This window comes from Salmo salar, chromosome ssa28 (genome assembly GCF_905237065.1).
Source record: "Salmo salar chromosome ssa28, Ssal_v3.1, whole genome shotgun sequence".
NCBI lineage: Eukaryota > Metazoa > Chordata > Actinopteri > Salmoniformes > Salmonidae > Salmo > Salmo salar.
In genome coordinates this window covers 28,338,865-28,351,176 of record NC_059469.1, presented here as the reverse complement: position 1 = coordinate 28,351,176, position 12,312 = coordinate 28,338,865, and the positions used below count along the sequence as shown (strand labels likewise).

Genomic DNA, 12,312 nt, shown 5'->3' with positions numbered 1-12,312 from the left:
CACACTGTCAACTCCATGTGAAGTGTCATTATAAAGTCAGCAAAAAAAGAAATGTCTCTTTCTCAGGACCCTGTCTTTCAAAGATCATTCATAAAAATCCAAATAACTTCACAGATCTTCATTGTAAAGGGTTTAAACACTGTTTCCCATGCTTGTTCAATGAACCATAAACAATTAATGAACATGCACCTGTGGAACGGTCGTTAAGACACTAACAGCTTACAGACGGTAGGCAATTAAGTTGTGAAAACTTAGGACACTAAAGAGGCCTTTCTACTGACTCTGAAAAACACTAAAGGAAAGATGCCGAAGGTCCCTGCTCATCTGCGTGAACGTTCCTTAGGCATGGTGCAAGGAGGCATGAGTACTGCAGATGTGGCCAGGGCAATAAATTGCAATGTCCGTACTGTGAGATGCCTAAGACAGCGCTACAGGGAGACAGGACGGACAGCTGATCATCCTCACAGTGGCAGACCACGTGTAACAACACCTGCACAGGATCGGTACAACCGAACATCACACCTGCTGGTCAGGTACAGGATAGCAACAACAACTGCCTGAGTTACACCAAGAATGCACAATCCCTCCATCAGTGCTCAGACTGTCCGCTATAGGCTGAGAGACGCTGGACTGAGGGCTTGTAGGCCTGTTGTAAGGAAGGTCCTCACCAGACATCACCGGCAACAACGTCGCCTATGGGCACAAACCCACCGTCGCTGGACCAGATAGGACTGGCAAAAAGTGATCTTCACTGACAAGTCGCGGTTTTGTCTCACCAGGGGTGAAGGTCGGATTTGTGTTTATCGTCGAAAGAATGAGCGTTACACCAAGGCTTGTACTCTGGAGCGGGATCAATTTGGAGGTGGAGGGTTCGTCATGGTCTGGGGCGGTGTGTCACAGCATCATCGGACTGAGCTTGTTGTCATTGCAGGCAATCTCAATGCTGTGCGTTACAGGGAAGACATCCTCCTCCCTCATTCAGTACCCTTCCTGCAGGATCATCCTGACATGGCCCTCCAGCATGACAATGCCACCAGCAATACTGCTCGTTCTGTGCGTGATTTCCTGCAAGACAGAAATGTCAGTGGTCTGCCATGGCCAGCGAAGAGCCCGGATCTCAATCCCATTGAGCATGTCTGGGACCTGTTGGATCGGAGGGTGAGGACTAGGGCCATTCCCCCCAGAAATGTCCGGGAACTTACAGGTGCCTTGGTGGAAGACTGGGGTAACATCTCACAGCAAGAACTGGCAAATCTGGTGGAGTCCATGAGGAGTAGATGCACTGCAGTACTTAATGCAGCTGGTGGCCACAACAGATACTGTTACTTTTGATTTTGACCCCCCCTTTGTTCAGGGACACATTGTTCCATTTCTGTTAGTCACATGTCTGTGGAACTTGTTCAGTTTATGTCTCAGTTGTTGTATCTTGTTATGTTCATACAAATATTAGATTTACACATGTTTGCTGAAAATAAACGCAGTTGACAGTGAGAGGACGTTTCTTTTTTGCTGAGCTTACATGTATCATTCTACGAATAGAGTGCCTTTTGGGTTGTGTAATTTCGTCAGAAATAACTATTTATTTCAACTTTTTTTAACATTCTGTCATAAAGAGCACGTGTTTTCAACTTCATAACAAATCTCGAGGTTAAAAAAAGAAAAATGACTATAAAGTGACAGGGTTGACCTTACAAGGTTGGCATTTCTAGCCTATCTATCTATGGGTATTATGCTCAAAGCACTCAGTTGTCCACCACAAAACACCAGAAAATGGCCAAAAGAGTAGAACTAGCTCATCTGGTTTTACACTGTGGTTTGACTATTATGTTGAATGTTAGTTTTACCATTTTAAAACAAGAGTTCAGTTCACGGTACAGAGTTGACCTTAAAGCTGAGGGACAAATGTAAATGAATCACTATTCACATTAAATAAGTAAAATCTTTAGAAATTACTTTATCAAAGCAACAACATAACTAGGGCTTTACAATGATGATGAAAATGTGAGGAAATATTTGGGTTCAGTGAGTTAAAATAGTCCCAGAAGTGGGATTTTCAAAGAAAACAAATAACTTATTTTATTGCATAATGACATTTTTAACATGGTTTAGATTAGTTACAGCATAGACAGGGCCGCCAGAAAACGTGTGGCGAGGCGGCATTTACCACAGCACTTTTTAATCAGGTGTGGCAACACCACACCACTTTTAATTTAGTTTAATAAAATTATCGACGCAAAGCTTTAAAAAGAGGGGCAAAATGCTATTTTTTAGATCGATTTGCCTCATGATTTGTCAACTCGAGCACAATCTCTCTGTTATGGATGAGCTGTAGTTTTTGAATTGAATTTGCAGGCAGGCCCCAAAAAATATTCTCTCTTGGCCACTGTGGTTCTTAATATATCCTTCCAGTGTACATAGCTACGTGAGAGAGAAACCCCTCTTATTGAATTCTAACTACATATACAGATGTGAAATGCTTGTGAGATGGTTGCTTTATTGTAAATGGGATATTATGTGACATAACTACCAATTAATTTGCCATAATTATATTATGCTGTTTACGGCATCGGATGTAATTGATCACCCAGCTGTGTGCAAACAAAAAAACATACTGAAAGCAAACATGCTGCTGTTTTTCGACGCCAACCCACCACTGGTGTGCATGGCCAAAGAGCTCTATTTTCATATCATCTCACCATAGCACCAGTTCCAATCTAAGTGCCAATGCCATTTATCTAACAAACTCCAGGCGGTGCTATGGCCAGATGACCTGAAAGTAGTGCTATATGCCATCCACATTAGTGGTGGGTTTGGCAGAAGCATATTCAGAAAAGTTCCTCAAACCTTCGGTAAAATAAGTATAGTGGTTTGTTGAAGTCCAGAATAATTTTACTATTCAGTATAAATATTACTTGGGAGTCAAAGCAAATACTACATGTTGCTAATTAGACATTGTTGTTCCACGAATAGAGTGCCTTTCATGTCCTTCAGACATTATGTGCGTACGTTTTGATAAAACACTCAATTTAACAGTTGGCTTAAATACATCTATGCTGTAACTAATCTAAACCATGTAAAACATTTCAATAGCAGTGTGTTTTTATTAAAACAATTTAAACCATTTAACCCCAAGATTTTCCCTCGTTTTCACCATCATTGTAAAGTCCTTGCTATTTTATTGCTTTGAGAAAGTAATATCTAAAGATTTTTAATGTGAATAGTGATACATTTACATTTGTCCCCCAGCTTTAAAGTCAACCCTATACCGTGAGCTGAACTCTTGTTTCAATATGGTAAAACTATTCCTTTAAAATATATATTTTTCAAAAATAACATTCAAAATAATATTCAAAGCATATGCAGAAAAGTACTTGGGACTTTCAACGGGACTTGAAACCCATTGAAAACCTGTGGTTTGAATTCAAGATGGCAGTCCATGATGGCAGTCCATAAGCACAGAGGATGGATATCAATTATCTGGAAAGATTCTGTATGGAGGAATGGTCTAAGATCGCCTCCCAATGTGTCCTCCAAACACATAAAACATTTTATGAAAAAGATGCAGTGTCATTAGCCTGAAAACAGGGGTGCCAATAATTTTGACCAATTTATTTTTTAAATTTTACTCGTTAAACAAAATATTTCTCTTAATTTCCCAACTTTTTGGAGTATACAATATTATTTATTCTATCCAGTCTTTTTTCCTCATCTTTATCAAGGGTACGAATAGTTATGGACCCCACTGTATCATGAGATGGTGCAGTAATGCAGTTATTCATAAAAATATACACTGCTCAAAAAAATTAAGGGAACACTAAAATAACACATCCTAGATCTGAATGAATGAAATAATCTTATTAAATACTTGTTTCTTTACATAGTTGAATGTGCTGACAACAAAATCACACAAAAATAATCAATGGAAATCCAATTTATCAACCCATGGAGGTCTGGATTTGGAGTCACACTCAATATTAAAGTGGAAAACCACACTACAGGCTGATCCAACTTTGATGTAATGTCCTTAAAACAAGTCAAAATGAGGCTCAGTAGTGTGTGTGGCCTCCACGTGCCTGTATGAACTCCCTACAACGTCTGTGGTGCAAGGTGGCGTTGGTGGATGGAGCGAGACATGATGTCCCAGATGTGCTCAATTGGATTCAGGTCTGGGGAACGGGCGGGCCAGTCCATAGCATCAATGCCTTCCTCTTGCAGGAACTACTGACACACTCCAGCCACATGAGGTCTAGCATTGTCTTGCATTAGGAGGAACCCAGGGCCAACCACACCAGCATATGGTCTCACAAGGGGTCTGAGGATCTCATCTCGGTACCTAATGGCAGTCAGGCTACCTCTGGCGAGCACATGGTGGGCTGTGCGGCCCCCCAAAGAAATGCCACCTCACACCATGACTGACCCACCGCCAAACCGGTCATGCTGGAGGATGTTGCAGGCAGCAGAACATTCTCCAAGGCGTCTCCAGACTCTGTCACATCTGTCACATGTGCTCAGTGTGAACCTGCTTTCATTTGTGAAGAGCACAGGGCGCCAGTGGTGAATTTGCCAATCTTGGTGAAAATGCCAAACGTCCTGCACGGTGTTGGGCTGTAAGCACAACCCCCACCTGTGGATGTCGGGCCCTCATACCACCCTCATGGAGTCTGTTTCTGACCGTTTGAGCAGACACATGCACAGTTGTGGCCTGCTAGAGGTCATTTTGCAGGGCTCTGGCAGTGCCCCTCCTGCTCCTCCTTGCACAAAGGCGGAGGTAGCGGTCCTGCTGCTGGGTTATTGCCCTCCTACGGCCTCCTCCACATCTCCTGATGTACTGGCCTGTCTCCTGGTAGCGCCTCCATGCTCTGGACACTACGCTGACAGACACAGCAAACCTTCTTGCCACAGCTCGCATTGATGTGGCATCCTGGATAAGCTGCACTACCTGAGCCAGTGTGTGGGTTGTAGACTCGGTCTCATGCTACCACTAGAGTGAAAGCACCGCCAGCATTCAAAAGTGACCAAAACATCAGCCAGGAAGCATAGGAACTGAGAAGTGGTCTGTGGTCACCACCTGCCGAACCACTCCTTTATTGGGGGTGTCTTGCTAATTTCCTATAATTTCCACCTGTTGTCTATTCCATTTGCACAACAGCATGTGAAATGTATTGTCAATCAGTGTTGCTTCCTAAGTGGACAGTTTGATTTCACAGAAGTGTGATTGACTTGGAGTTACATTGTGTTGTTTAAGTGTTCCCTTTATTTTTTTGAGCAGTATATATACAAAATATGTTTTATTGTCACATACACCAGATAGGTGCAGTGAAATGTGTTGTTGTACAGGGTCATAGTAGTACGGCACACAAATTAGGGTTTAGTGCCTTGCTCAAGGGTACATTGGCAGATTTTTCACCTTGTCGGCTCAGGTATTCAAACCAGCAACATTTCGGTTACTGGCCCAACGCTCTAACTGCTAGGCTACCTGCCGCCACTACTGCCATTATATCATGAAACTAATATGATATCGATATTGTACTGAACATTTTTACTGACATTTATACAGATTTTCCATATCGGTGGTGACCACTAGTGTTATAGTGTGGACACTATATAAATAATTACATTGAATATGTATTGTACCTACCTGCAGTACAGTATGATTGCTATTCATGTGTGCATGGTTATTATTGGCATTGACCGTGACCTTTCCCCTTGGATGATGTCATCACCCCGAGTCGGATCTGTAGAATGTGACTCTACCACATGTTGAGTGGGCTGTATCGTTTGGCTGTATTTGCACCGTTTGTACATGGCTGTACATCTTTTATTTCTTAAGTTGAAAGTAAAGGAAAGTAATATTGAAATGCATGTGGGCATTCCTTGTCAAGTTACTACAACTAGTGTGAAGGACATTGGAATGAGGATGTCCTAAAATGGACATTTAAATGGAATTCCCTAACAGAAATGGAAGCCTAATCAACAGTCTTCACAAGTAGTTTCAACGGTCTTCACAGGCTGTGTATGTGTTTAAATACAGATATTTCATCCCGTTCTGCTCAGAACACACTATAGTGGTCTGCATTGCAGTAGCATTCCGTTGACAATAGGCCTTGAATATTATTGTGTCAAGGAATTCTCAAATGTACCGGTTATTGAAGTGTCAGGTTTCAAGACCTGAAATGTCACAGCTCTTGACAGGACAAACTTAAACATTATTATCCATTCTCCAAAAGTGGTGTGAGGTCCTGTACAACTTTAGTGACTCATCTTTGCATTCTCTCAATTGAAAATAAAGGTCCGTTATTGACATACTGGGATCAACCGTGTAACACAAAAACACTAACTTACATAGCTTTGATACATTTGTGAATCACCATAAATTACTTTTCTAGCAATCAGCAAAGCAGTGATGCCATGACAGCTGCCACCATTAGAATACAAGGAATTAGGTGCTTTAATTATATTGTGTTTGTTAATTACTTACCATATTGATGGTGCCTCAGTCCCACTTATCTCCAGGAAGTCGTATCTGTCTTCCAGCTGGAAATCGCTGAAGACTAGGGCGATGGTGTCCCCTGGTTCAGCCAGAATACTCCATGTGCAGTCTGCATTATTCTCATACTCTGAGGGGAAGTGTGGACTTGATATCGTCCCCGTTGTTCCCCTCAATGTCCCACCACAAGCTCCTTCGGCTAAAATTAAGAAAATAAGTGAGAGACAATTGCATTAATGACTGGGTCACAACTTGCTCTTCTAAAATAAATCAGTCTCGACTGAGTCCTGACTCTCTATTGTTCCAGCTCCTATTGAGTGGACAAATATTTACTAGTAAGAGATAAAGGTTTTACAGCAACTAAGATTGGCCTTGTTCCTGACACAAGATTGGCAAATCTGTAAAATAAATGTGGTTGTTGTTGCAAGTGGAACAACCAAAACAGTGGCCATTGGAAGCTACTGCCTTGTGACCTTCCTAAGACCTCTAAAACCTATGATTTGATACTTCAGGTTCAAGGATAATCCAGGATCAACACAACTAAATGATGATCCAGGATCAACACAACTGAATGATGATCAAGGATCAACACAACTAAATGTTGATCCAGGATCAACACAACGAAATGACGATCCAGGATCAACACAACTAAATGATGATCCAGGATCAACACAACGAAATGACAATCTAAGATCAACACAACTAAATGATGATCCAGGATCAACACAACTGAATGATGATCAAGGATCAACACAACTAAATGTTGATCCAGGATCAACACAACGAAATGACGATCCAGGATCAACACAACTAAATGACAATCCAGGATCAACACAACTAAATGACGATCTAAGATCAACACAACTAAATGATGATCCAGGATCAACACAACTAAATGACGATCTAAGATCAACACAACTAAATGATGATCCAGGATCAACACAACTAAATGATGATCCAGGATCAACACAACTGAATGATGATCCAGGATCAATACAACTAAATGATGATCCAGGATCAACACAACTAAAAGACCATCCAGGATCAATACAACTAAATGATGATCCAGGATCAACACAACTAAATGACGATCCAGGGAATTTCTTACGCTCCAAACAGTATTGTAAAATAATATGATATTATATGTAAATACACTACAAACTGTGTCTTACCTCGACAAAATGGTGCTGGAAAGTCCCACGATGCACCGGTACCTGGACTCACAATACAAGTGAGTGCAGCATGTCCCTCCAGTATATATCCCACGAGACAACTGTAACGGATCTTGTCTCCAATGTTGTACCTTGTTCCATGAATTACTCCTTTTGGTATCAACCCTGGATTCCCGCATGTGTGACTTGGTAGCACTGAAAAACAAAACAAAAGATACTACTTTTAACTCTATTTTCAAATCAGATAACACCACAATACTGGTCCAGCACCAAGATAACTTCAGGTCCTCTTCACCCACAAGAATATAAGAGTTCCATACTCAGCCACCTCTGTTCTGTCACAACAGTGGAGTCAACATCCATCTTTCACAAAGACAATTTGAAGGTCAATTATATAATATTGTGTAGTTCTGCTAGTCAGTTTTTATGGTTACATTTACTGTTCCACTTTATTTGTACACTGAACAAAAGTATAAACACAACATGCAACAATTTCAAAGGTTTTACTGAGTTACAGTTCATGTAAGGAAATCAGTAACTCTATGGATTTCACATGACTGGTAGGGGTGTGGATCAGAAAACCAGTCAGTATCTGGTGTGACCACCATTTGTCTCATGCAGCGAGATACATCTCCTTCGCATAGAGTTGATCAGGCTGTTGATTGTGGCCTGTGGAATGTTGTCCCACTCCTCTTCAATGGCTGTGTAAAGTTGGTGGGAACTGGAACACGTTGCATCCCAAACATGTTCAATGGGTGACATGTCTGTTGAGTATTTAGGCCATGGAAGAACTGGGAAATGTTTTTCCTTCCAGGAATTGTGTACAGATCCTTGATACATGGAGTAATGTATTATCATGCTGGCGGTGGTTGAATGGCATGACAATGGTCCTCAGGATCTCATCATGGTATCTCTGTGCATTCAAATTGCCATCGATAAAATGCAATTGTGTTCATTGTCCTTAGCTTATGCCAGCCCATACCATAACCCCACTGCCACCATGGGACACTCTGTTCACGGAGAGCACACTTCTCCAGGGTGCCAGTGGCCATCGAAGGTCAGTTACGACATCGAACAGCAGCCAGGTCAAGACCTTGGTGAGGACGACGAGCACGCAAATGAGCTTCACTGAGACGGTTTCTGACAGTTTGTGCAGAAATTCTTCGGTTTTTCAAACCTACAGCTTCATCAGTTATCTGGGTGGTTGGTCTCAGAAGATCCCGCAGGTGAAGAAGCCTGATGTGGAGTTCCTGGGCTGGCGTGGTTACACGTGGTCTGCGGTTGTGAGACCTGTTGGATGTACTGCCAAATTCTCTAACATGATGTTGGAAGCGGCTTATGGTTGAGAAATGAACATTCAATTCACTGGCAACAGCTCTGGTGGACATTACTGCAGTCAGCATGCCAACTGCACACACATAGAGTGGCCTTTGATTGTCCCCAGCACAAGGTGCACCTGTGTAATGATCAAGCTGTTTAATCAGCTTCTGGATATGCCACATTTCTTAGGTGAATGTATTATCTTGGCAAATGGTGCCAGGAAAATGACCTCTCCCTCAACATCAACAAAATGAAGGAGCTGATTGTGGACTTCAGGAAACAGCAGAGAGAGCACACCCCTATCCACATCGACAGGACCGCAGTAGAGAAGGTGGAAAGCTTCAAGTTCCTCGGCGTACACATCACTGACAATCTGGAATGGTCCACCCACATAGACAGTGTGGTGAGGCTGAAGAAATTCAGCTTGGCACCTGACTCTCACAAACTTTTACAGATGCACAATTGAGGGCATCCTGTTGGGCTGTATCACAACCTGATATGGCAACTGCACTGCCCGCAACCACAGTGCTCTCCAGAGGGTGGTGCGGTCTGCCCAAAGCATCACCGGGGGCACACTGCCTACCCACCAGGACACCTACAGCACCTGATGTCACAGGAAGGCCAAAAAGATCATCAAGGACATCAACCACCCGAGCCATGGCCTGTTCAGCCCGCTATCATCCAGAAGGCGAGGTCAGTACAGGTGTATCAAAGCTGGGACCGAGAGACTGGAAAAACAGCTTCTATCTCAAGGCCATCAGACTGTTAAATAGCCATCACTAGGTGGCTTCCACCCGGTTACGTAATCTTGCACCTTAGAGGCTGCTGCCCTATATACATAGACATGGAATCACTGGCCACTTAAATAATGGAACACTAGTCACTTTAATAATGTTTACATACTGCTTTACTCATCTCATATGTATATACTGTATTCTATTCTACTGTATTTTAGTCAATGCCACTAGAAACACAACCATTTCTATTCACCCGCAATAACATCTGCTAAATATGTGTATGTGACAAATACAATTTGATTTGATTTGATGCTCTCTAACAGGGATGTAAAAAATGCGTGCACAAAATTTGAAATAAATAATATTTTTGTGCATATGGAATCTTTTCTTTCTTTTCATGAAACATGGGACCAACATTTTATGTGTTGGGTTTATATTTTTGTTCAGTACATTTGAATTAGACTAAGCTTAAATGTGGTAAAGTCTCTGTTTCAGGAGAACTACAACGTTGCAACTACAAAGAGGTTAATTCATTGCTGAAGTATTTAAACATGCATCATTTATTCATTTATTTTGTTAGTTGAAAGAATTCAAATCGAATGGAATGCATCAATGTTATCACACATAAATAAAAAGTCACTAGGGTAAAATGAAAACATGATCGATCTTTAAACAAAACATTGCCTGTCTTGTAGAATAAAACATCTCTACTTCGGCACAGCCCAACAGATACCACAAATAAGGGACTATATTCATATTTTACTTTACATTATGCAAGTAGCAGTTTTCTTTGATTTTTAAGATACGTTCCAAAACCTCAACTTCCAGGGATCATGTCAAAGAGCATTGTTACATCCTGTCAACTCCTAAACAACTGTGTCAAACAACACATATCAGCCTTGGGACCAGTCTGCCACACAAAATAAGAGGGAAACATTATTTTACCCTACCACTGAGAATTGCTTTAATCTACACTTCTGATGGAATTCTGGATCGAATTTTGATACTTTATGACAGAAATAGAACATCATCAAATTATATATATTACAGAATACTATATATATCAGCATTATCTCCAAGACAGATGGACAGTGCTTCAAGTTTACTAGACCCTTTATTTTTTCCCTCATTTCATCTAAGGCACGGATATTCCGGCTTAATTCAAATACATGTAATTCGATATAAATAAATAACTGCATGCCCCAAATGCAAATGCTTCCTCCTTAGTACTCCGTTCTGTGGACCTATGAAATAACTACCTCTGTGCTGATTAAAGCTTGAATGAGCTAAATGTCTAATTGCAGTTCCTAACTGGAAATAAAATCCATGGGGTACTGAAAGCCTGATACAAGCCCCCAGGTTCAGTCTGGTGGCTGAGTCCTCCCCCCGCCGCCTTTCCCTTATGAATCAGACCGTCTCTGTCACACTGCTAAACCAGTGGGACCATCTCTGCCACACTGCTAAACCAGTGGGACCGTCTCTGACACACTGCTAAACCGGTGGATCAGACCGTCTCTGCCACACTGCTAAACCAGTGGGACCGTCTCTGCCACACTGCTAAACCAGTGGGACCGTCTCTGCCACACTGCTAAACCAGTGGATCAGACCGTCTCTGCCACACTGCTAAACCAGTGGTACCGTCTTTGCCACACTGCTAAACCAGTGGATCAGACCGTCTCTGCCACACTGCTAAACCAGTGGATCAGACAGTCTCTGCCACATTGCTAAACAAGTGGATCAGACCGTCTCTGCCACATTGCTAAACAAGTGGATCAGACCGTCTCTGCCATACTGCTAAACCAGTGGATCAGACCGTCTCTGCCACACTGCTAAACCAGTGGATCAGACTGTCTCTGCCACACTGCTAAACCAGTGGATCAGACCGTCTCTGCCACACTGCATCAGACTGTCTCTGCCACAGTGCATCAGACCGTCTTTGCCACACTGCATCAGACCGTCTCTGCTACACTGCTAAATAAGTGGATCAGACCGTCTTTGCCACACGGCTAAACCAGTGGGATCGTCTCTGCCACACTGCTAAAACAGTGGGACCGTCTCTGCCACACTGCTAAACCAGTGGATCAGACAGTCTCTGCCACACTGCTAAACCAGTGGGACCGTCCTTGCCACACTGCTAAACCAGTGGATCAGACCGTCTCTGCCACACTGCTAAACCAGTGGGACCGTCTCTGCCACACTGCTAAACAAGTGGATCAGACCGTCTCTGCCACACTGTTAAACCAGTGGATCAGACCGTCTCTGCCACACTGCTAAACCAGTGGATCAGACAGTCTCTGCCATACTGCTAAACCAGTGGATCAGACTGTCTCTGCCACACTGCTAAACCAGTGGATCAGACCGTCTCTGCCACACTGTTAAACCAGTGGATCAGACCGTCTCTGCCACACTGCTAAACCAGTGGATCAGACAGTCTCTGCCATACTGCTAAACCAGTGGATCAGACTGTCTCTGCCACACTGCTAAACCAGTGGATCAGACTGTCTCTGCCACACTGCTAAACCAGTGGATCAGACCGTCTCTGCCACACTGCATTAGACCATCTCTGCCACACTGCATCAGACCGTCTCTGCTACAC

The 12,312-nt window shown here is 42.7% G+C and overlaps 1 protein-coding gene across 1 annotated transcript in view; it reads right to left on the bottom strand.

The window, feature by feature from the left end:
• LOC106589815 (CUB and sushi domain-containing protein 1) overlaps positions 1 to 12,312 on the bottom strand; it is a 517,802-nt gene that overhangs the window by 233,122 nt on the left and 272,368 nt on the right. The window contains exons 4-5 of the mRNA XM_014180185.2: positions 7,660 to 7,854; positions 6,479 to 6,686 (exon numbers count right to left, since the gene is read on the bottom strand). Of these exons, the coding sequence (XP_014035660.2) occupies positions 6,479 to 6,686; positions 7,660 to 7,854 (403 nt within the window). The remainder of the gene's footprint in view (positions 1 to 6,478; positions 6,687 to 7,659; positions 7,855 to 12,312) is intronic.